Source organism: Anomaloglossus baeobatrachus, chromosome 12 (assembly GCF_048569485.1).
Source record: "Anomaloglossus baeobatrachus isolate aAnoBae1 chromosome 12, aAnoBae1.hap1, whole genome shotgun sequence".
NCBI classification, from domain to species: Eukaryota; Metazoa; Chordata; class Amphibia; order Anura; family Aromobatidae; genus Anomaloglossus; species Anomaloglossus baeobatrachus.
Window position 1 is genome coordinate 89,579,128 of NC_134364.1, and position 26,847 is coordinate 89,605,974.

The 26,847-nt window shown below is 44.3% G+C and overlaps 1 protein-coding gene and 1 long non-coding RNA gene across 4 annotated transcripts in view; one reads left to right on the top strand and one right to left on the bottom strand.

Annotated features, from left to right (window-relative positions):
- The window catches only part of LOC142257480 (uncharacterized), a 259,149-nt gene that overhangs the window by 184,294 nt on the left and 48,008 nt on the right, over window positions 1–26,847 (top strand). The window lies entirely within an intron of this gene.
- IGSF9 (immunoglobulin superfamily member 9) overlaps window positions 1–26,847 on the bottom strand; it is an 81,539-nt gene that overhangs the window by 48,733 nt on the left and 5,959 nt on the right. For all 3 annotated transcript variants that reach the window (XM_075329606.1, XM_075329607.1, XM_075329605.1), the window contains exons 2-3: window positions 24,799–25,186; window positions 21,739–21,927 (exon numbers count right to left, since the gene is read on the bottom strand). In XM_075329606.1, the coding sequence (XP_075185721.1) occupies window positions 21,739–21,927; window positions 24,799–24,877 (268 nt within the window). In that variant the 5' untranslated portion in view covers window positions 24,878–25,186. The remainder of the gene's footprint in view (window positions 1–21,738; window positions 21,928–24,798; window positions 25,187–26,847) is intronic.

The window sequence follows — 26,847 nt, forward strand, 5'->3', positions numbered from 1 at the left end:
TCCATGGGCAATCGTTTCCACACTACAGCTGGAATTGCTCGCCAGTTCAGCACTGAACAGGGTAAGGATCTGTTTTGTCATCTTGTCATACAGTGTCACAACGCTTAAGAGCATTTGGACTGAAAGCCTACTCTGCAGTGACCAAACCTTTCATTAGTAGTGATGGGCGATCCCGAACTGTAAATATCGAGGATCGTACCAATCACATAGTGATCGTGTACACGATCATGAACTTTCCTGGGAAGTTCGTGTTACAGATCAGATTCAGTTCAGGTCCAGGGGTTATAAAAAAAAAAAAGCACATTATTAAAAAAACATTATGATCATAGTTACAGGTTCCGCAACGCGTCCTGCAGACTCTGTCTCCAGGCTGCTTCTGCTTTTGCATCCGATTATTGCTGTGCCCCCGGTAACCACCACTGCCTAAGGGACCTTGCATGACGTCATAGCCATGTGACCAGTCCGATGTGAATGTTGTACAGACATTGGCTTACATACTGGTCACATGACGTCATCGAAGGTCCTACTAACTGAATTTTGACTGAGCCACTTGTCTTTACAGAGTGATGAAGCAGAGCTGACATTGCTGTCCCTGTGAACTACGTAGGACTAAGGAGTTTTTTAAAACAAAGATTGAGTCTCTAAATTTTTTTTTTGTTTTATTTGTAATAAAAAAAAAACTATGTGTTGTGGGTTTTTTTTTTTACTGTTTATTAGAAATTCATGGTGGCCAAGTCGAATTTGGCGTGACACCATGAATTTAAAGCTTAGTACCATCTGAGAATACAAAGCTGGTATTAACCCCTTTATTACCCAGTGTGCCACCGCCACCAGGGCCGCTGGACAAGTCGGGTAAAGCGCCTGGAAATAGAGCTAAGACACATTGCGCCATTTCCATGGGTGGCTGTGGGCTGCCGAGAATCCCAGCCCCCACCTGCCCGGCTTTACCTGACTGGCGATCAAAATACGGCTGGAGCCCACGCATTTTTTCTTTAACTGTTTAATTGTGGGAGAGACTGGAAGAAGAGTGGACCAAAGTCACACCAGAGCAGTGTGAGAGACTGGTGATGTCCTGTGGCTGCAGATGTACTGAAGCCATTCACAGTGACGACCTGTACACGTCCTACTAATTGGTGACTGTTGTTACCTGCAGAAAATTTACTGATAATCATTCTCTGTGCTTCAGTCATTGCTGTTCTCTAAACATTATCATCATGTTTTGGGAATAATAAAAGTTTTATATTGATAAACTTTGTATCTTTTGTAAAACACTGCTCTTGGCATGGTGCACCCTTACACAAAACCTTCAAATGTTCATCAGTGTAGATTACATTATTTCTGAAAAAAGCAAGTGATCATACATTGTTCTCTAATTTTGATCTCCAGTGTATTGACTTCACCAGCAGAATAGTGAGTGCAGCTCTGGAGTATAATACATGATGTAATCAGTAATGTATGTACACAGTGACTGCAGCAGCAGAATAGCGAGTGCAGCTCTGAAGTATAATACAGGATGTAAGTCAGGATCAGTAATGTAATGTACAGTGCTAGCCAAAAGTATTGGCACCCCTGCAATTCTGTCAGAGAATACTCAGTTTCTTCTTGAAAATGATTGCAATCACAGATTCTTTGGTATTATTATCTTCATTTATTTTGCTTGCAATGAAAAAACACAAAAGAGAATGAAACAAAAATCAAATCATTGATCTTTTCACACAAAACTCCAAAAATGGGCCAGACAAAAGTATTGGCACCCTTAGCCTAAGGCGGGCTTTGCACGTTGGGACATCGCAAGCCGATGCTGCGATGTCGCACGCGATAGTCCCCGCCCCCGTCGCAGGTACGATATCGTGTGATAGCTGGCGTAGCGAAAATTATCGCTACGCCAGCTTCACATGCACTCACCTGCACTGCGACCGTCGCTCTGGCCGGCGACCCGCCTTCTTCCTAAGGGGGCGGGTCGTGTGGCGTCATAGCGACGTCACACGGCAGGCGGCCAATGGCGGCGGAGGGGCGGAGATGAGCAGGATGTAAACATCCCGCCCACCTCCTTGCTTCCGCATAGCCGCCGGCGGCAGGTAAGGAGATGTTCCTCGCTCCTGCGGCTTCATGCACAGCGATGTGTGCTGCCGCAGGAACGAGGAACAACATCGTACCTGTCGCGGCACTGGCATTATGGAAATGTCGGTGAATGCAACGATGATACGATAACGACGTTTTTGCGCTCGTTCATCGTATCATCTAGCATTTACACAGTACAATGTCGAAAGTGACGCCGTATGTGCGTCACTTTCGATTTGACCCCACCGACATTGCACGTGCGATGTCGCAACATGCAAAGCCGCCCTAATACTTGGTTGCACAACCTTTAGCTAAAAGTTTGGCAAACTGCTCCAGGTCCCTGAGATGTGAAGGGTGCCTTCTCCAAACTGCCATTTTGAGATCACTCCACAGGTGTTCTATAGGATTCCGGTCTGGACTCATTGCTGGCCACTTTAGTAGTCTCCAGTGCTTTCTATCAAACCATTTTCTAGTGCTTTTTGAAGTGTGTTTTGGGTCATTGTCCTGCTGGAAGACCCATGACCTCTGAGGGAGACCCAGCTTTCTCACAGTGGGCCCTACATTATGCTGCACAATTTGTTGGTAGTCTTCAGACTTCATAATGCCATGCACACGGTCGAGCAGACCAGTGCCAGAGGCAGCAAAGCAACCCCAAAACATTAGGGAACCTCCACCATGTTTGACTGTAGGGACCGTGTTCTTTTCTTTGAATGCCTCTTTTTTTTTCCTGCAAACTCTATGTTGATGGCTTTTCCCAAAAAGCTCTACTTTGGTCTCATCTGACCAGAGAACATTTTTCCAAAACATTTTAGGCTTTCTCAGGTAAGTTTTGGCAAACTCCAGCCTGGCTTTTTTATGTCTCGGGGTAAGAAGTGGGTTCTTCCTGGGTATCCTACCATACAGTCCCTTTTCATTCAGATGCCGACGGATAGTACGGGTTGACACTGTTGTACCCTCGGACTGCAGGGCAGCTTGAACTTGTTTGGATGTTAGTCGAGGTTCTTTATCCACCATCCGCACAATCTTGCGTTGAAATCTCTCGTCAATTTTCTTTTCCTTCCACATCTAGGGAGGTTAGCCACAGTGCCATGGCATTACACTTCTTGATGACACTGCACACCGTAGACACAGGAACTTTCAGGTCTTTGGAGATGGACTTGTAGCCTTGAGATTGCTCATGCTTCCTCACAATTTGGATTCTCAAGTCCTCAGACAGTTCTTTGGTCTTCTTCCTTTTCTCCATGCTCAATGTGGTACACACAATGACTCAACCTCTGTCCTATGTCCACTATAATCCATGTCAACTGGCTGCAAGTGTGATTAGTTATTGCCAACACCTGTTAGGTGCCACAGGTAAGTTACAGGGGCTGTTAATTACACAAATTAGAGAAGCATCACATGATTTTTCAAACAGTGCCAATACTTTTGTCCACCCCCTTTTTATGTTTGGTGTGGAATTATATCCAATTTGGCTTTATGACAATTTGTTTTATTATTTTTCATTGAAGACAACTTTAATGAAAATAATACCAAAGAATTTGTGATTGCAATCATTTCCAGGAAGAAACTGAGTATTATCTGACAGAATTGCAGGGGTGCCAATAATTTTGGCCAGCACTGTATGTAGACAGTGACTGCAGCAGCAGAATAGCGAGTGCAGCTCTGGAGTATAATACAAAATATTAATATCTACACAGGGGGCACAGTCTGAATTTGTTTGCAGCCTACAATGCGTTATACCTTTTTACAACAAATAAAAATGTGAAGGTTATGGGTTGTAATGAGGCTCCGCTCTGACCGTACATCCCATTGTGCTGCACCAGTCGCCCTGATGGTATACAATTTTAAAGGGATGTATATCACACACAAAAAAAAGCTCCATACTGGCTCAGTTGTGTTACTGCGCACTCATTTCTGCCATTGTGATGGAAGACAGACACTGCGCACACTTTCTCATGTAAGAACTGCCATGTTTCATTGTCACAACACTGTAAATAACATTATAATGTGATTAAGGGGCCGGGATTCTGGGACCACTCAAACTGCAAAATGACAGGAGGGACTCGTACAAAGGTGCTGCTGTCTTATGGCTGTGAGGATGGGACGCTGTACAGGGCAGGCCGAGCTGACACGGGAATGTTATGATGGCCATCATTTCTGATAAAAGAGCCTTTTAAGGATAGAATGAAGCACAGATTTTGGGTTCTGCACTTTTAAAAAAGAAGTTCCCAGATCTCTCCTGTGATTGTGACTTCCATTTACTGTAGACAAAACAACAGAGAAGGACATGATATCAGAGAGCCTTGATGGAACTGCTGCCCAATGGAGGTCACTATGGTAAGGAGAGGTGAAAGGGTCAAAGGTCAATTGTATTAAGTGCTTTATAATGTGGTGCTATTAGCAAGCAGATCAATCAAAAGAACAAAACCATTCAACAAACAAGGAAGGCAAGACATGTAGTCCAAATCACTTAAGATAAGTAAGAGCAAATGTATGTGTTCAACAACAGAAAAGAGAACTATGCTGCATTTCGGGTGCGTCTTCAAAAACGCAGCCAAGATACAGCCAACAAAAGATGCCCAGTGTGGACAGCAAAATCAAACTCTCATAGACTTTGCTGGGAGAAGGAAATGCATGCATTTTGGTGCATCTTTGTGACTTCAAAAATGCACCAGAAATAGAGCAAAAAATGTTCTCTGTGAATTTAGCCTAATACTGCCTTCTATATACAAGAATATAACCACAAAAATACCATCCCAATGTACAAGAATACAATTACTATAATACTGCCCCTATCTGCAATAATATAACTACTATAATACCATCCCAATGTACAAGAATACAGTTACTATAATACTGCCCCTATCTGCAATAATATAACTACTATAATACTGCCCCTATCTGCAATAATATAACTACTATAATACTGCCCCTATGTACAAGAATATAACTACTATAATACTGCTCCTATGTACAAGAATATAACTACTATAATACTGCCCCTATGTACAAGTATATTACTACTATAATACTGCCCCTATGTACAAGAATATAACTACTATAATACTGCCCCTATGTACAAGAATATAACTACTTTAATACTGCCCCTATGTACAAGAATATAACTACTATAATACTGCTCCTATGTACAAAAATATAACTACTATAAGGCCTAAGCCACACGGCGAGAAAATCGGTGCGAGTGGAGTGCGATAAAACATCGCATTCCCCTCGGACCAATTCTAGACTGTGTGTCAGCACACATGGGCAATTATTTTCTCAGCCCTAATCGGACTGAGAAAACAAATCGCAGCATGCTGCGATTGTAAGCTGAGACTCTTTCTCTCGCACCCATTCAAGTGAATGGGGCGAGAGAAAAATCGCACTGCACTCGCGGTACACCGGTGTACTGCTAGTGCAGTGTGAGAATGGCAATAGCCGGCTACGCAGTAGAGAGGGAGAGAAATCCCTCCCTCCCCTCCTGAGTGCCGGCCCGCCCCCCGCAGCTGAGGTCTGCTCGCACGAACGGACCTCAGTTGCAAGGACACAGGCATGACACTCGGCTCTGCTGTACTGCCAGCACGAGCCGAGTCTCATGCAAGTGGATCGCAGTAGTGCCCGTGTGGCCCCAGCCTAATACTGCTCCTATGTACAAAAATATAACTACTATAATACTGCCCCCTATGTACAAGAATATAACTACTATAATACTGCCCCTATGTACAAGAATATAACTACTATAATACTGCTCCTATGTACAAAAATATAACTACTATAATACTGCTCCTATGTACAAGAATATAACTACTATAATACTGCTCCTATGTACAAAAATATAACTACTATAATACTGCTCCTATGTACAATAATATAACTACGACATCGTGTGCAGAATTATTAGGCAAGTTGTATTTTAGAGGATTTTTTTTATTATTGATCAACAACTATGTTCTCAATCAACCCAAAAGACTCAAAAATATCAAAGCTTAATATTTTTGGAAGTTGGAGTGGGGTTTTTTTAGATTTGGCTATCTTAGGAGGATATCTGTTTTTGCAGGTATCTATTACTGTGCAGAATTATTAGGCAACTTAATATAAACCAAATATATTCCCATCTCACTTGTTTATTTTCACCAGGTAAACCAATATAACTGCACAAAATTTAGAAATAAACATTTCTGACATACAAAAACAAAACCACCAAAAAATGAGTGACCAATATAGCCACCTTTCTTTCTGATGACACTTAGCAGCGACCATCCATACATTCTGTCAGTTGCTTGATCTGTTTACGACATTGCAACATTGCGTGCAGCAGCCACGACAGCCTCCAGACACTGCTCCAAGAGGTGTACTGTTTTCCCTCCCTGTAGATCTCACATTTTATGAGGGACCACAGGTTCTCTATGGGGTTCAGATCAGATGAACAAGGGGGCCATGTCATTATTTTTTCATCTTTTAGACCTTTACTGGCCAGCCACGCTGTGGAGTAGTTGGATGCATGTGATGGAGCATTGTCCTGCATGAAAATCATGGTTTTCCTGAACGATACCGACTTCTTCCTGTACCACTGCTTGAAGAAGTTGTCTTCCAGAAACTGGCAGTAGGTCTGGGAGTTGAGCTTCGCTCCATCCTCAACCCGAAAAGGTCCCACAAGTTGATCTTTGATAATACCAGCCCATACCAGTACCCCATCTCCACCTTGCTGGTGTCTGAGTCGGAGTGGAGCTCTCTGCCCTTTACTGATCCAGCCTCTGGCCCATCCATCTGTCCCATCAAGAGTCACTCTCATTTCATCAGTCCATAAAACCTTTGAAAAATCAGTCTTAAGATATTTCTTGGCCCAGTCTTGACGTTTTATCTTATGTTTCTTGTTCAGAGGTGGTGGTTTTTCAGCCTTCCTTACCTTGGCCATGTCCCTGAGTATGGCACACCTTGTGCTTTTTGATACTCCAGTAACGTTGCAGCTCTGAAATATGGCCAAACTGGTGGCAAATGGCATCTTGGCAGCTTCACGCTTGATTTTCCTCAATTCATGGGCAGTTATTTTGCGCCTTTTTTGCCCAACACGCTTCTTGCGACCCTGTTGGCTATTTGCCATGAAACGCTTGATTATTCGGTGATCACACTTCAAAAGTTTGGAAATTTCAAGACTGCTGCATCCCTCTGCAAGACATCTCACAATTTTGGACTTTTCAGAGCCTGTCAAATCTCTCTTCTGACCCATTTTGCCAAAGGAAAGGAAGTTGCCTAATAATTAAGCACACTTTACCACTTAGAAACCTATTGCAAAAGGTAGTATATCAATTTAGACCTAGAATGCTACCTCAAATTATTATATTATGGTCCATTATATACATCCACATGGAGAGGTGTGTGCTGCTGAATGAGTAGCCCCCTTAACAGCTATTAGGCGATTGGGCCAGTCATTTTTCATTGTCTCCTGATGAACCCTAACTAATTGTATGGGGAGAAACGCGTTGAGAGACTGTGTGAATTTATATTATTGGGTTGAGGACCATGGAAAGCCCGGACGCCTTCACGTTATGAAAAAAGGATTGCTAAGGGATTATTTCTGACTCAAACATCTTTCAGATAAGTTTATTTTCCCTATCTTTCCTGACCACTAATGGTATAACCTCTAGACCTCATTTGATCACGAGGGAGATTAGGGATATCTTAGGAGGGAAAGCCGCCGAGGAATGGGGGCACCTTTTTACCTTTAGGGTGTGTTGTGACTTTATGTTGCATCTCCATTGGCAGGTAGAGGAAAGAAAGAGTAAGGGTCATTTAAAAACTATACCACTGGCAGGATTATTAATGTGATTCTCTATGGAATAATTGTTTTGTTCCTCTGGGCGGATATATTGGAGCTGTCCCATGGTCCTGGGATTATGTTTGTGTGTTATATAATTTTTCACAGGTGGAATTTTGAACTTTTAATGATTTTGAATAAAAACTGTTTTTATACTATATAATTTGAGGTAGCATTCTGGGTCTTAATAATTAAGCACCCCTTATATAGGGTGTTGATGTCATTACACCGCACCCCTCCTCATTACAGAGATGCTCATTACCGGATTAACTTAATTGGTAGTTGGCTCTCAGCCTATACAGCTTGGAGTAGGACAACATGTATACAAAGTATCATGTGATCAAAATACTCATTTGCATAATATTTCTGCACACAGTGTATAATACTGCCCCCTATGTACAAGAATATAACTACTATAATACTGCCCCATGTACAAGAATATAATTACTATACCGTGTTTTTCCAAAAATAAGACACTGTCTTATATTTTTTTTGCCCCCCCAAAAAAAAGCACTAGGGCTTATTTTTGGAGGAGGTCTTATTCTTGGAGAAACACGGTTGGGGGTAAGTTTACCCCCCAAAAAAGCAGACCCCCCCCCACTTCCCAGGAGACTCATACTCACCAGACCAGGACGTCTGCGTAGTTCCCAGGTCCTCCTGTGATCTTCGGTCGGTGCTGCACGCCGTCCTACCCTGCTGCTAGCTGACATACTGACACACACAGCAGATCGCAGGCACACAGCAGATCACACACACAGCAGATCACACACACAGCAGATCACACACACACACACAGCAGATCGCAGATATACACAGCAGATCGCAGGCACACACAGCCGATCACAGATATACACAGCCGAACACAGACACACACAGCAGATCACACACATCACATCCAGCACTTACGGCAGCAGGGGATGAGAGCAAGTCACGTGTCCGGCCGCAGGTCCTGTTCGTTGCGCTCTACTGCACTGCTTTCAGGATTCTCCCGGCGAGAAGAGATCGGTGTCGCTGGATGAGGTGAGTGTGTATGCGATCCGATGTGTGTGCGATCCGATGTTTGTGTGTGTGTGTGATTTGATGTTTGCGTGCGATCCGATGTTTGTGTGTGTGATTTGATGTTTGCGTGTGCGATCTGCTTATGTGTGCGATCTGACTGTGTGTGCGATCCGATGTTTGTGTGTGCGATCTGCTTATGTGTGCGATCTGACTGTGTGTGTGATCCGATGTTTGTGTGTGAGATCTGGTGTGTGTGTGAGATCTGATTTTGTGTGTGTGTGTGTGAGATCTGATGAGTGCGGGTGTGTGATCACTGCAGGTCCTGCCACTCAGTGTCGGGTGAGTGTAATTGCTGGGTGCCGCTGTGTATAATGAAGTGTTCTGCAGTATCTGTAACTTTTTTAGCTGCACGGACACTTCATTATTGATCCGAGACTAGGGCTTATTTTCAGGGGAGGGCTTATATTTAAGCCTTTCTCCGAAAATGCTGAAAATCCCTGCTAGGGCTTATTTTTGGGGGAGGTCTTATTTTTGGAAAAACACGGTAATACTGCCCCTATGTATAAGAATATAAATGCTATAATACTGCTCCTATTCATAAGACTATAACTAATACTGCCCCCTATGTACAAGAATATACAGTATGTAACAAAAGTGAGAACACCCCTTACATTTTTGTAAATATTTTATTATATCTTTTCATGGGACAACATTCAAGATCATATGACCCTGATACAATGTAAATTTGTCAGTGTCCAGCTTGTTTAACAGTGCAAATTTGGTGCCCTCTAAATAACTGAACACACAGCCATTAATGTCACACACTCTCTCATCCTGGTCACTGGAAGTTAAACATGACTCCTCATGGCAAAGAATTCTTTGAGGATATGAAAAAAATAATTGTTGCCCTACATAAAGATGGCCTAGGCTATAACAAGATTGCCAACACCCTGAAACTGAGCTGCAGCACTGTGGCCAAGACTATACAGTGGTTTAACAAGACACATTCTACTCAGAACAGACCTCGCCATGGTTGACCATAGAAGTTGAGTGCACATGCTCATCGTCATATCCAGAGTTCATCTTTTCAGAATAGATGTCTGAGTGCTGCCAGCATTGCTGCTGAGAATACAGGGGTCGTAGGTACGCCTGTTTGTGCTCAGACCATACTCCACACACTACATCAAACTGGTCTGCATGGCTGTCGCCCCAGAAGGAAGCCTCTTCTGAAGATGTATATGAAAGCCCACAAACAGTTTACTGAAGATAAGCAGAATAAGGATTTGGATTACTGGAATCATGTCCTGTGGTTTGATGAGACCAAGATAAACTTACTTGGTTCACATGGAGTCAACCGTGTGTTGCGGCAACCAGGTGAGAAGGACAAAGACAAGTGTGTCCTGCCTACAGTCAGACATGGTGGTGGGAGTGTCATGGTTTGAGGCTGCATGAGTGCTGCCAGCTGTGGGGAGCTACATATCATTGAGGGAACCATGAATGCCATCATGTATTGTGACATACTGAAGCAGAGCATGATCCCTTCTCTTTGTATTCCAACATGAGAACGACCCGAAACATACCTCCAAGACGACCACTGCCTTGTTAAAGAAACTGAGGGTAAAGGTGTTGGACTTGCCAAGCATCTCCAGACCTAAACCCTAATGAGCATCCTCAGAAGGAAGGTGGAGGAGGACAAGGTCTCTAGCATCCACTAACTCTGTGACCTCGTCATGGAGGATGCAAGAGAATCCAACGGCTGCTGAGAAGCTTTAGTGAACTCCGTGCCCAACCAAGTTCGGGCAGTGTTTGAAAATAATTGAGGCCACACAAAATATTCACACTTTGGGCACTCTTTGGCCATTTTTGTTGCCAGCGGTTTAGACATTAATGGCTGTATGTTGAGTCCTTTAGAGGACACCAAAAAATGTACACTGTTATACAAGCTGCACACTGACTACTGTACCTTGTATCAAAGGGGCATATCTTAAGTGTTGTCGCTTGAAAAGGTATAATCAAATATTTACAAAAATGTAAAGGGATGTACTCATTTTTGTGATGTACTGTAACAACCATAATACTGCCCCTTCTCAAGTTTGTCATGAGCCCAATATTATTTGTATGGTTGACATTGTTCCCGGGATTCTGAGTGGACACAGCAGCAGAGGATGAGACGGGAGATAAGACGGAGAAGAAGATTCAATCTGCTTAATTGCCTGCTGCTATTATCAGTCGCCTGATCCGATCAGAACGACATTAGTAAAATTTGAATTGGCTAAAACCACAGACCCTCTTGGTAGTGGATAAGCTTGGGATAGTCATTGTGACACCGCAGCTTACTCACAACAGCTCTCAGCTCTCTGTACAACTCTGAGTCTGAGACAGAGGCACCACCCTTGCTTAACCCATTCACTAACAGCGCCTACAGGACAAACCTTTCCGTTTCTGAAAGCTGATCTGTATTTAAAGGTCTCTGGGAAGGCAGAAGAGGGTAGTGTGTGCAGAGGTCTCTCAAGTAATATAATGATGCCTTACATATATAATAATAATAATAATAATTTTATTCATTTATATAGCGCTATTAATTCCACAGCGCTTTACATACATTTGCAACACTGTCCCCATTGGGGCTCACAATCTAGAGTCCCTATCTGTATGTCTTTGGAGTGTGGGAGGAAACCGGAGAACCCGGAGGAAACCCACGCAAACACGGGGAGAACATACAAACTCCTTGCAGATGGTGTCCTTGGTGGGATTTGAACCCAGGACCCCAGCGCTGCAAGACTGCAGTGCTAACCACTGAGCCACCGTGCCCTAGCGCCAACATAAACTGTAGCACCTTATGTAAAAAGTGCACACCAGTGGTCTCTGCAGTGGAGCTTACAATCTAATCAGGTAACAAAAGGAGAGGGTTAAACTAAACGTGCCGTGTAAATCTTGGAGAGCATGTGGTTGAGGTCACCTGGGGTCGGAAGGAAATCCCTCTAATCGCCACAAGACGATTCAAGCACCTGCCATTCTATACAGTAAATGCACGCGGCTCCGTCATGAGCATCTGTAAGATATAACTTTATATCTGGAGAGCAGTGATGTCACATCAACCCGAATGTGTATTCAGCCCTCACAATTTTCTTGATTTTAGTAGAACCTTTTGTCAAAACAACTATTCCGGCACCCCAACCCAGGCCCATGATTGGGCAAGTGCCGAGAGACAGTCCTCAAGGATGGATTTTACTAGATGTACAGCAAGAAGCGATTCATCTTTCTTCACGTCTTGGCACTCTTTGCGCTGCGAGGCAGCTTGCTGAAACAGAAACCTCACATTGGTTTATGCTACAAGAGGCAATCCATCTTGTCCTTACGCCTAAAGGCCCCGTTACACGCTACGATATATCGAGCGATATGTCGTCGGGGTCACGGATTCCGTGACGCACATCTGGCATCGTTTGACATATCGTAGCGTGTGACAGCTACGAGCGACTGTGAACGAGCAAAAATACTCACCTTATCGATGCTCGTTGACACGTCGTTCATTTTCAAAATATCGGTCACATTCCTGCATGCAGGTTGTTTGTCGTTCCTGAGGCAGCACACATTGCTCCGTGTGACACCTCGGGAACGACGAACACAGCTTACCTGCGTCCCGCCGGCAATGAGGAAGGAAGAAGATGGGCAGGATGTTACGTCCCGCTCATCTCCGCCCCTCCGCTTCTATTGAGCGGTCACTGTGATGCCGAATGTCCCTCCCCCTTCAGGAAGAGGATGTTCGCCGCCTACAGCGAGGTCGTTCAGGAGGTAAGTACATGTGACAGGGGTTGCCGACTTTATGCGACACGGGCAACAAATTGCCCATGATGCACAAACGATGGGGGCGGGTGCGATCACACATGCAATCGCACAATAAATCGACGCGTGTAACGGGGCCTTTAAGTTTTTGGACTGAGAGGCAGCTTGCTGAAGCAGAAATCTCCTACCTTACATTGGGTAATTGCTGCAAGAAGCGATCCACCTTGTCCTCACACCATAACAAATTTTTGGGCTGAGAGGCAGCATGCTTAAATCAGAAATCTACCACCTCACACTGTTATATGATATGAGGGGCTGCTGATATGTCTTTGGCTTTAGCGAGAAAGAAACGAGATAGGATGATGAAAATTTACATTTATTCCACATACTCTCCACTGATAACAACACACTTCGTACATCGGTATTCCAAGTTCTGTAAGCCTAGCAAAAAGAAGGATTTCGGTTGTGCCTCAAGCCAGGCATCCGTAGCAGCCATGGCATCAGAAATGGTGTGAATTTTGGTACCCTTGAGGTGTTTCTTCAGGTATGGAAACAGATGATAGTTGGAGAGAGCTAGATCTGGTGAATAAGGTGGGTGGTCAACCAAGTGGAAGCTCAGCTCTGCCAGTTTTGCCGTGGTCGCTTGTGCAGTGTGAGTGGAGGCGTTGTCTTGCAGGAACAAGATTCCTTTGGACAGCTTGCCGTGCCTTTTGGCCTTCAGAGCTGCTTTGAATTGGTCCTAAAGTTCAATGTAATACCTTGCATTGATGGTGGAAATCTTTTGAAGGTAGTCCACTAGCAGCACATCCTCCTTATCCCAGAACACAGACGCCATCACCTTAGTGGCTGATTTTTGCACCCTGAACTACTTTGGATGAGGAGAACCACTGTGCCTCCACTCTTGACTTATCCTTGTTTTCAGGGTCATACAAATAAATCCAGGTCTCATCCATAGTGACCAGTCCATCCAGGAAGTTCTTATCAGTCCGGAAACGCTGAAAAATGGACCGGGAAGTCGCTGCTTCTCTGATCTGTTTTCAGACATTTGGGGACCCACCTTGCAGATCACTTCCTTATGTCCAAATGTTCATGGATAATGACACAAACACGTTCACGGCAAATCCCCATGATATCTGCTATTGCTTTAGCTGTAATTCGTGTATTCTCTAGTATGAGGTTGTGCGCAGCATCGACGATCTCTGGAACAACAGCCACTCTCTGTCGTCCAGGACGTTCCTCATCATTGGCACTGAAGTGGCCCGTTTTAAATTTGGCCACCCAGTTCTTAACTGTGGAATATGAAGGGCACTGATCCCCCAATGTCTGCGACATATCACCATGAATATCCTTCATGGACTTTCCTTGCAGAAAAAAGAATTTTATCCCTCATCTGCTCTCAGTGGCTGTGAATATCGCATTAGACTTCGCCATTTTGTTTTCCCACGTGCGTAGAACACTATTGCCATAAGCAAACACAAAATTTTGAAAACTGATAAGACACATAAGGCTTTCATGTGATGTAACATTCGTTACCATAGAAACAAAAAAAAATCACAAAGCCAAAGACTTATCAGCAAGCAATCTTGTCTTCATACCTCTAACAACTTTTTGCGTTGAGAGGCAGCTTGCTGAAGCAGAAATCTCCCACCTCACATTGGGATTGCAATTCCACCATGCCGAATTCTTCCCGCCCATGACGTCAATTATTGAGATATCCATCTTCTCCTCAGACCTTAACAAATTTTCGCGCTGAGAGGCAGCTTGCTGAAACAGAAATCTCCCAACCCACTTTAGGTTATCTATCGGTCTCTGTAAACAGACCCAACACCTGAAGATGACCACATGATTTTTGTTTTATAGTAGGACTGATCAAGCAGATTTTTAGGGCAATTCCCTTGTGAAAATCAATGTGATGGCTGCCTGTCATTGATTTACAAGCACTTTAGAATATGGGGCTCTTTAAATCCCATTAAACTTCCCCCCCCCCCCGCTCCTGAATGTTTGGATACGAGGACCGAAAGAGGCAGCAAATATGATTGGCTGCGGAGTATTTGGGCTGTACAGCGGTGTGTATATATAGCCCTCATGTTTGCATCCTTCGCGTCGTCATTAGCTTCCATTCATGAATTTTTCTCTCTTTTTTTTTTTTTCTATTTCGATGACATTATTGTTGTCTTAGTAACCGGCCGCACACTGCATAGCAACTGACAGCATCGCTCTGAGAGGAGGATTGTGGGTAAAGCAGGGAGAGGCCATGACAACGCTCTCCCTAAATTTTATTAACAGAGAAGGAAAATTTAATGGTTACTCCTTAGCCGGGGTGCGAAAAAAAAAAAAAAAAAAAAGATGCCGAACCCCGGGAGGCCACGGGTTTTGTTTCTATAAAAAATGAGGACCACCACTGAGCCCACCAACAAGTCATATTAGTTGTCACCCATCTTTCCACGTAGTACCCTTAAACGGTAAATCATTAGCCTCCGAGTCAAAAGATTCATGAAATGTGGTATATAAAAAGGAAAAAAAAAAAAGTATGTGCCCCCCTCCCTCTCGGCCATTCCTGTCGCTGCACCTTGTACAAGAGAGGACAGGGAGAGAGAAGAATGGAGATAAGAGAGGAGGGGGGAGTAAAGACGAGGGGTGGAGGGGAGGGGTGAGGGATTTGGGGGGGTGGGGGGAGGGTCGGATCAAAGTTAAATATGCATTTTTTAAACTTTCAAAAGATGCATCTAGGAAAAGCCTCATCGCCAGCCATTAACACTCTCATTCCCAGGGTCATAGGGGGTGCAGATGAGGGACCCAGACAAAAGCTGGGGAGGAAGCGACTGCACGATTATTCTCACTAATCATATCCCGGATCAGGAGCGTAATACAGACAATGACAATTATAATCTGTCCCCATTTACAGGACAAAGAACCGGGGGGGGGGGGGGGTTGGGGGGGTGTTACAAGTCTACAGAGATTACAGACGTGCTGTCATCTCAGACAGTATCACACCGGAGACGGATTAGATACACAGCTCCACAGACAGTATCACACAAGATGGGATTAGATACAGCTCGGTAGCATTAGATGTTTTTTTATTTTGTAGTTTTCTTACATTTATACAGATTATAATTGAAAAACCTTAAAAAAAAAATAGCACAATATCCCAAAAAAATGCACAGAACATCATACGTGGACAATTTATCACATATCTACAAAGGTCACTAAAAAATTACTTTAAGCTCTGCCGGCTGCGGTGTGAATATTGGGGTGTTATGGCAGCCCCCGCCGGTCCCGTTCTGGGAGCTGCACCGCATGTCGCTCCGCATACCTTGGCCTTCATGTAACTACACATATTGTCTGTCTCCACATATGAAACGCGCAGAGTAGCATGGCGAGGACTCAGGAGGGGACACCGTGTCCTCCGCAGCTTTTTATTGCCCTGACTTCTGCCACAGTCACATCTCAGCCATTTTACAGCCAGAAAACAAAGAAAAGCAATTTACTAGAAAAGACAAATGATTGTGCCATTACTCGGGGAAGAAAGGTATTCTCAGGGCAGCGCCAAGTGTCTGCCATACCATAGTAATGAAAGGCTTAGATACACGCCTCAGCAGAGTATCACACATGGCAAGCTTAGATACTTGGCTCAGCAGACAGTATCACACAGGATAGGATTAGATACACAGCTCAGCAGACAGTATCACACAGGATAGGATTAGATACACAGCTCAGCAGACAGTATCACACAGGATAGGATTAGATACACAGCTCAGCAGACAGTATCACACAGGAGAGGATTAGATACACAGCTCAGCAGACAGTATCACACAGGATAGGGTTAGATACATGGATCAGCAGACAGTATTACAGGATAGGATTAGATACACAGCTCAGCAGACAGTATCACACACATGTGACCGTATCACACTTGACATGCTTAGATACAGCGGTCAGATATCATTCTGTGATGTAATGAGTGCACACTCTTGGTGTCTCCCCTTTCCCCATTACATATAATGGGGCCTGGCCTCAGTCTTTCTCCAGTGAGGACACAATGTCGCGTCGTGCTGGCATCTCTCATTCGAGACTTTGAAAAATGCAAAAAACAAAACAGCCGGCGGTAGAAGCATCACCACCGTACCTCTGCCTGCCCCTCCTCCACCACCGCCCTGGGACCCTCCCTCCATCCACCTGGTAACCATGGCAAAGGAACTTCAAATCTAAGCGCTTGGACAATGGCTGGCTGCGTCCCCTGTCGCCCCTCCATCCGTGCCCCTCCACTAATGTCCTTCCCAGGAATTGAAAATAAACAAGCTGTTACCAAGGAAGCAGAGGCCACGCAGCAATCCCCAAAATCTCTGCCTTCGCCTGTCATCACTTATTCACATCACTCGGTGATGGCCGGTACTAGTCACCTGGCCCTTTTGTGCACCATATCCATAGCCGCCCTCTACTGTGGCTCCCATCTCCGAGGAGGAGACGATTAATCAGTAACAGAGGATCCCATCTTAGGCCAAAGAAAAAAGCAACATGCCACACTCTGCTCCTGGCAACCAAACAACAGCTGAGCTGCGTGACAATGTCACAGCCCTTCATGATAGGGATTGCTGGGACTTGTTGTCTACATGCACTGTTGAACTCTAGCTGAAGGAGAGAAAATGTAAAGGGTACGTCCACATGGGTTGGATAGACTACACATACCTTTACCCCATGACTTTGGATACTAGGGTGACATTATGCCTCCTCTGGTGACTCAAGTGCATCCATGACAGAAGCCACCTACAAGTCACCCGCACCTGCTGTGAGGGAACAGAGATCACCCTGGAGAGGGTCATCATCTTTTAGCAAAAAAAAAAAACCCTGCACACAGGGTTAACTGATGACAATGGGGATAAAAGAATTGGACCTTGTCCAATAAAAATTCTACGTTTGGCATGTTTTTGAGGGTCACACAAAAAAACAAGTCCCCATAACCTTCCTGTGCAAAAAAACAAGCAACAATTTTTTTAAATTGGTTGTTTTTGTTTTACTTATCCTGTAGTGAATGAGGACCTTAGAAGGGATATGACTGCTATGAGAAATGAATACAGGGGGTGTAACAGTAAAGAATTAGTAAAAGAGTAAAGGCCCCGTTACACGCTACGATATATCGGGCGATATGTCGTCGGGGTCACGGATTCCGTGACGCACATCCGGCATTGTTTGACATATCGTAGCGTGTGACAGCTACGAGCGACTGTTAACGAGCAAAAATACCTTATCTTTGCTCGTTGACACGTCGTTCATTTTCAAAATATCGGTCACGTTCCTGGATGCAGGTTGTTCGTCGTTCCTGAGGCAGCACACATCGCTCCGTGTGACACCTCGGGAACGACGAACAGAGCTTACCTGCGTGCCGCCGCCAATGAGGAAGGAAGGAGGTGGGCGGGATGTTACGTCCCGCTCATCTCCGCCCCTCCGCTTCTATTGGGCGGCCGCTGTGTGACGTCGCTGTGACGACGAACGTCCCTCCCCCTTCAGGAAGAGGATGTTCGTCGCCCACAGCGAGGTCGTTCGGGAGGTAAGTGCGTGTGACAGGGGTGACCAACTTTGTGCAACAAATTGCCCGTGACGCACAAACGATGGGGGCGGGTGCAATCGCACATGAAATCGCACGATAAATCGACGCGTGTAATGGGGCCTTTAGTCTGTGACTAAATATTTTGGCTGGATTACCTTTTAAGTCTGGAAGAAAAATGGTGACTAATAAACTATTACCTTAATAGTAGAGTGGCTCATCAGTGATGAGGGTAGGGGTCATAAGCTACGTAGCCGGACCCTAATTGAGTAGTCATACAGGTTGGTGACCAAGGCCAATGGGGAGGGGAAAGCAAGTTGTGTGCAGATGAGGAAAGATGGCCCTCAAAGTGGGCAATCAGGCTTGGTCCTGAGAGGTAGAAGTGCTCATTTTTCCTCTGATGTGTCCAGATCAGTCGGGCTCACCTACTGAAGAATGTTTCTGTTAGAGTGACTGACCTGATAAACCTTTCCGTATTGGACTTTTTTTGTATGTTTTTAATGGTTGGCTGTCTTAGAGGGTTTATTATGTGCTCACTTTTATGACAATTAGCAGACTGAACTCCCTAGACATGACCTTTCCTGACTTATATATACTCATCTTGAGTAGCATTTTTGGCCACTCACTGAGGTTACACTATAAAAGCAAGAAAGACACTAAAATTGCTTAACGTCATTATTGACTCAAACTGAAAAATTAGGGCAAAAATGTTGAAACTTATTTTTTATAATTTTTATTCTGTTTGCGCTTGATTTTGTTGTGTGAGCTGAGTTTATATTCACACTTTGTCCCGTAGTGCACACTGGCTGTAAATATACCTAATGTCTACAGTCTTAAAGTCAAACCTAATCCCAACAATACAGAGTAAAAATATTCCTGTGAACGGCCCCGTACGTTCCACACCCCAGTGCCTGAGGCTACCAACTTGTTCTGAAGTGACCGTTGGGACCCCTCCCCTGTTGAGAAAATAAAGGATCTTTTGTCCCAGCAGGAGACAATGCTTGCCTTCCCTAGAGAATAGGATCTTCTCTCATCTCTGGTGACACAACCCCAGATCATCTCATGACAAGAAATGCAGGTTCAGAGCATGGAAACAATTTTCCTATGTTTGCTCACGTCGTAATTATGCTCATTAACGTATATTAAATGTGTGGCTGATTGTTTTCGATGTCCACAATGGATTCATTATATAAATTAACGTAGAGCAGAAAATGAGATAATGTTGAATTTGAAGACGTAGGACCAAAGCTGCCTGTTCTTGTTGACCTTGTCGATTTCAGTGGGATCCACCAAAAGACTGGACTAGGCAAATTAGTTTTTACATCTCCATGAAGATAAATGACACCAGAAGTCTTCGGTCGCAGCTCAACCCTTCTTGGTTCTATTGAACATTTGTCAAATGTCTTGTATTTGGCCAAGTTCATGAACTACTCAGAAACTGATTTCTTCAAATATACTCCCTAAAAATTCTGATGGGGACATCAGCTCCAAATGGATATTCCACGCTTAATTACACTGACATTATAATGTCCAGTGTCCTCTCCTCCCCAATATACTAAAACTGTAGCCTTGAGAATACAGATTTGCAGTTCAAGGGTCTTTTAGTGGGTGATAATCATTGGTTCATGGTCTAAATATAAAAAAACTACGCCATAAAATATAGTGATACAGTTGTAGTTAACTTTAATGTGACTTTAATGAGAAGTCTCAGTTAGCCTTTCATCCATTCCCAGTTCTATTGAACATAGGTAACTGGCCAAGTTGGGTAGATTGAAGCTGATAGTCGTCTTGGCTTTTACCAACTTCAAGAATATCTGATGGAGACCTACTTCTTTGAGTAGACAACTTAGTAATCCTGAACTAATGAGGGCAACATCTTGCAGTCGATACCCACTCTAACTCTGTCATTAGCTGAAAGGGATCACCTGACTCCTCCGTCATTATTCCTTTGTCCGATGTCCTCTCCTAACTAATTTGCTAAGACGTGATTCTCATGAAAACAAATTGGTAGGTCAGGGGTCATGTGGTGGGTGATACAGCACTTATTGGTTCATGGTCTAGGTATACCACCACCATATGGTGGCGCAGTTGTACTCCACTCTAGTACGACTTGCTTGACCTTAATAGTCAGCTTTACAAAAGTGATTCAAAACCATAGCAGCCAAATATTCTTCCCAATCTCGACGGGAAAGGGGGGGTGTCAATTTAGATCGCATGACCTGCATGTGTCTGGGATTATCGCCTGAAGTCTCTGTCTCGGGCGTAACCCTAATCTTCATGAAAGCATTAATTCACAAAATGTGCTCCCCCCTCCTCCAACTGTCAAGTAGAAGCCCCCCTTCACCCTCCATATGCAATAAGGCGTGAATAATCCAGTCTGACACCTGAGGCAAAACCACAAGGCGTCTTACATTCCCTAAAGTAAAGTAACCCCTTGTTGCCAAGTACCTTTGTGATTTGTTAAACCCTCTTTTTGTATATCCCCCACAACAAAACGAAAAAGATAGCGATAGCAGTCTAGTCCCTAGAGATGACAATTGATATAATAAAATACATGACAATCCTACATACAATACATCAAATAAATAACTAAGTCAGATTGTAACTAGTAATACATGCCAGTCTATCATCGGGCACCAGTGACCCACGTCACACCCACCTGCACTCTCCTTTATAAAGTCACTCATGCATTCACTTCCTCATTCCCTAAACAGTGCGCTCCACCTGCGCTGGCGGACTAAGATGTTTATATTACAGCAGGTAAGGAACAGGAAGCCTATTCTGGCTCTGTAACCCTATCCTCAGGCTCTGGTGACAGTCACTGAGATCAGTATCTATCAGTCAATATGTCCACACAACTGTTACTATGAGCATCAGGCAGAGAACTATATACTGATAGACTGTATACAGGATACGTATCTTGACACGCAACATGGATGTCAGGCATATGCTGACACGCACCACGGATGTCAGGCGTATGCCAACTAGCACCATGGACGTCAGGCGTATGCCGACAAGCACCATGGACGTCAGGCGTATGGCGACAAGCACCATGGACATAAAGCATATGCCGACGAACACCAAGGACATCAGGCGTATTCTATGTATGTCAGGCATATGAAGCCACGCAGCATGTAAGTCAGGCGTATGTTGACAAGCACCATGGATGTCGGGCTTATGCCAACAACCACCACATAAATCAGGCATATTCCGACGCACACCACGTTAGTCAGGCGTGTGCCGATATGCAGCAAGTAAGTCAGGTGTATGCCGACGCGCACGAAGGACGTCAGGCATATACCGACGCGCACCGCAGAAGTCAGGAGTATGCCAACGCGCACCATGGAAGTCAGGCGTATGCCAAAGTGCAGCACAGAAGTTACACATATGCCAACATGCACCACCAGTGGAATAAATTAGCAAAACCTACCATGTCGTTGTATGTCTGTATTGAAGTGAATATGGATAGTTAAATAATTGAGGGTATCATTATTGCTTAAACTACATGAAGAGAACTTTTCACATTTTGGACACTTACCAAGATATTGTGGGTCCACACGAGGCGAGAAGAGACCAAATTTTATAAAAATGGGGAGGATGAAGCCAAAGCGCACCCACTCGATGACATAGAGAGGAGGGCGGCCAGCTTCATGGAGGAGGCTGCACGGCAGCACCGCACTCTCTCCTACACGGCCAACCACCGCCTGAGCGTCCGATCGGATGGAACCTGAGGAAAGAAGACACGAGTGTGAGCACAACCACCATCATATATCTGCCAGGAGGTAGACAGGACAGAGATGTTCTATAGATCTGTAGAGAGATCAGTGATGTAATAATCTGCAGGATGCATCACTATGTGTCTGTCCAGAGATGGAGTGAGCAGGAACTATGCATTTCTCTGAAGCTTGAGTGACTATGTGACTACATCGTGTGCAGAATTATTAGGCAAGTTGTATTTTAAAGAATTTTTTTATTATTGATCAACAACTATGTTCTCAATTAACCCAAAAGACTCCTAAATATCAAAAAATATCAAAGCTTAATATTTTTGGAAGTTGGACTGTTTTTTTTTTTTTAGATTTGGCTATCTTAGGAGGATATCTGTTTGTGCAGGTAACTATTACTGTGCAGAATTATTAGGCAACTTAATAAAAAACAAATATTCCCATCTCACTTGTTTATTTTCACCAGGTAAACCAATATAACTGCACAAAATTTAGAAATAAACATTTCTGACATGCAAAAACAAAACCCCAAAAAATTAGTGACCAATATAGCCACCTTTCTTTATGACACTCAACACCCGACCATCCATAGATTCTGTCAGTTGCTTGATCGGTTTACGATCAAAATTGCGTGCAGCAGCCACCACAGCCTCCAGACACTGTTCCGAGAGGTGTACTGTTTTCCCTCCCTGTAGATCTCACGTTTTATGAGGGACCACAGGTTCTCTATGGGGTTCAGATCAGGTGAACAAGGGGGCCATGTCATTATTTTTTTCATCTTTTAGACCTTTACTGACTAGCCACGCTGTGGAGTAGTTGGATGCATATGATGGAGCATTGTCCTGCATGAAAATCACGGGGGGTTTTTTTAACGATACCGACTTCTTCCTGTACCACTGCTTGAAGACGTTGTCTTCCAGAAACTGGCAGTAGGTCTGGGAGTTGAGCTTCACTCCATCCTCAACCCGTTATTATATCAGTTATATTCTTATACATAGGGGTAGTGTTCTACACTGTATGCAGAATTATTAGGCAAGTTGTATTTTAGAGGATTTTTTTTATTATTGATCAACAACTATGTTCTTGATCAACCCAAAAGACTCATAAATATCAAAGCTTAATATTTTTGGAAGTTGGATTCACTTGTTGCTTGATCTGTTTACGATCAACATTGCGTTGATCTTACATTTTATGAGGGACCACAGGTTCTCTATGGGGTTCAGATGTGATGGAGCATTGTCCTGCATGAAAATCATGTTTTTCTGGAATGATACCGACTTCTTCCTGTACCACTGCTTGAAGAAGATGTCTTCCAGAAACTGGCAGTAGGTCTGGGAGTTGGTCTACTCCATCCTCAACCCAAAAAGGTCCCACAAGTTCATCTTTGATGATAGCAGCCCATACCAGTACTCCACCTCCACCTTGCTGGCGTCTGAGTCGGAGTGGAGCTCTTTGCCCTTTATTGATCCAGCCTCTGGCCCATCCATCTGCATCAAGAGTCAGGGGTGCTTCACACACAGCGAGATCGCTGCTGAGATCGCTGCGGAGTCACGGTTTTTGTGATGCAGCAGTGACCTCATTAGCGATCTCGCTGTGTGTGACACTGAGCAGCGATGTGGCCCCTGCTATAAGATCGCTGCTCGTTACACACAGCCCTGGTTCATTTTTTTATTGTTGCTCTCCCGCTGTGACGCACAGATCGCTGTGTGTGACAGCGAGAGAGCGACGAAATGAAGCGAGCAGAGAGCAGGAGCCGGCATCTGGCAGCTGCGGTAAGCTGTAACCAGGGTAAACATCGGGTAACCAAGGTGGTTACCCGATATTTACCTTCGTTACCAGCCTCCGCCGTTCTCACGCTGTCAGTGCCGGCTCCCTTCTCTCTGCACATGTAGCTGCAGTACACATCGGGTTAATTAACCCGATGTGTACTGTAGCTAGGAGAGCAGGGAGCCGGCGCTAAGCAGTATGCGCGGCTCCCTGCTCTCTGCACATGTAGCGACGTTATGATCGCTGCTGCGTCGCTGTGTTTGACAGCTAAGCAGCGATTATAACAGCGACATACAAGGTCGCTGTTGCATCACAGAAAATGGTGACGTAACAGCGACGTCGTTGTCGCTGTCGCTATGTGTGAACCCAGCTTCACTCTCATTTCATCAGTCCATAAAACCTTTGAAAAATCAGTCTTAAGATATTTCCTGGTCCAGTCTTGACGTTTTATCTTATGTTTCTTGTTCAGAGGTGGTGGTTTTTCAGCCTTCCTTACCTTGGCCATGTCCCTGAGTATGGCACACCTTGTGCTTTTTGATACTCCAGAAACGTTGCAGCTCTGAAATATGGCCAAACTGGTGGCAAATGGCATCTTGGCAGCTTCACGCTTGATTTTCCTCAATTCATGGGCAGTTATTTTGTGCCTTTTTTTCCCAACACGTTTCTTACGACCCTGTTGACTATTTGCCATGAAATGCTTGATTGTTCGGTGATCACGCTTCAAAAGTTTGGCAATTTCAAGACTGCTGCATCCCTCTGCAAGACATCTCACAATTTTGGACTTTACAGAGCCCGTCAAATCTTTCTTCTGACCCCTTTTGCCAAATGAAAGGAAGTTGCCTAATAATTAAGCACACCTTATATAGGGTGTTGATGTCATTACACCGCACCCCTCCTCATTACAGAGATGCACATCACCTGATTTACTTAATTGGTAGTTGGCTCTCAGCCTATACAGCATGGAGTAGGACAACATGTATAAAAAGTATCATGTGATCAAAATACTCATTTGCCTAATAATTCTGCACACAGTATAGATGAAAGAAATGTACAGGTTATCTGCTGCCAATACCATGAGATGTTTGGTTTTCATAATTTCTGCTTACCTTCAATGCAGTAGAATGACAGGCTGAGGAAGAATATCCAGGAAGCCCAATGCATAGCACACACTTGCCAGCCACACATAGGCAGACGGCCACAGTAAATTCAGCTGTCCTTTCATGCAGCATCAGGAGCCCCAATGCAGTGACCTCCAGCGTGCCTGAACACTCCACAGCACAGAGATACGGACAATACACCGCGCCAGGAAAATGTCACTCAGTCCCCGGCCGGAGTCCAAACCCACGATTTTTAAGTCACCCTAAGGCGTCCAGTGAACCTTCAGTCATTAGGTAATATCCAGAGTGTGGAGCTGCAGCTTGTCCTATAATGAGACCCTCGTCTTCTCCCCTAGTGGGGTACACGTCCCGTACTGTAGAGCGTCGCCTTACAGACCTGCAATAGAGAAGTTCAAGAGTAATGAGCACCACTGCTCCTCAGCAAATCAGTCAATATTTGCACAGTCCACACCTATCTACATAGTGTCCACTAAACTCTGAACAGGGGGCAAAGCAAACAGCAAATTCCTAAGCAGGACAAAAGCTTGAAACAGCAGAGATCAGTCAAGCAGATGAGAACCCTAACCAGATCATAAACCATAAATGTGACCTGGTGATACAAGTGTAGGATTGATCATCAAGTGGTCACAGGTCACTAGAGTATAGTGTATATAGCACTATACAGTAGCGACCTCTCACCAATGATGTAGAGTAGTGATATCACTGTATACACTATATGTCCTGGTGAACCTGTGTGTAGTAGTGATCACTTTCAGACATCCATACTTTCTATGGCGTTAACCACTGTCTGACTATGCTCCTTTTATAGCAGACGACAAAGATTTGATTGGCAGCTCAAAGGCCAAAGGATTATAGTAATATTCCAGAGGAACCTGATCCATCAAAACCCCGAAAACTATTCCAACTCAGCAGAGGAATGTTCTCCAGAAGATCTGATTCATAGCATTGACTATATTTTTCCAGCCAACCATTATACACTACAGAGCCGCCTGAAAACTTCGTGCCTCGCTCTTGCCGCAGACACAGCTTTTATTCTTTTACATTTATCTTCCCAGAATCTGGAATTCTACATCAACGTTCCCCATGATGACTTTCTCAGACTTACACCTTCAAAGGTTTATTTTTATACTGAAGCCTCTGAATAGTAAGAAGAAAATAGTTTATTTTTCTTGGAGAGTCGTTTGGAAAAGAAATCGGGCACTTTGTATTTCTTGCCATGTTGGGCGGACATTTAATATCCCAATGATAATTGAAACAGTCCCTACGTGGTTCTGGCACCGAATTCCCTCAGCCAATATAAGACAGATGTCTGGGAGGAAAAAATGTTGAGTCCTCCAAAACTAATCTCTATTTGTATGCGCTTCACTACAAGTACCAGCAAATCTAAGCAGGGAAGACCTATGGATGTCTCTCGGGACCCCTCTGTGAGCCACAATTGTGAGCTGCCCTCCTCATCTGAATGGCCACCATGTAATGCTACCTTTCTCCTATAGTGGCCGCTGCAGCTTTTTTCTAAGGGTTTAGGAATCGGGATCTGCAGTGATCAAGTGATCACCACAACAGCTGTGTCCCCAAAATGAGAGAGGGAGTCTCATAGGCAACACTGATTTTCTCTTTTTCACTTTTTTTGGTAGTCTCATTAAGTTACTAGATTATGCTATGTATTTTTCCTCTGACGGAACTGGATACGAGTACAAAATGGCAATCTTGTGGCCATAATAAAACCCTCGTAACCATTGAAACACAAAGTCACCTCATGACTGAAATTTGGGGGATCCAACAGGCTGTCAATTGACACTGTTATTCTATCTAACCCCATATATACCGCAGCCATTACTGACCATAGCATCTAAAGGGGTTTAGCAACTGGGACCAGAGCTAGCGCTGATCCAGACTGTTGCTGCAAGCCGCACATGACTGGTATAATGTGACATGGCTATGTGTTATGCGTACCATAGATCTGTATGGTCTATAATAAAGTCATACTAGCCTATTTATGTATGTGTAGGTTGATCGCATATGTTCCCAGATAGCTAC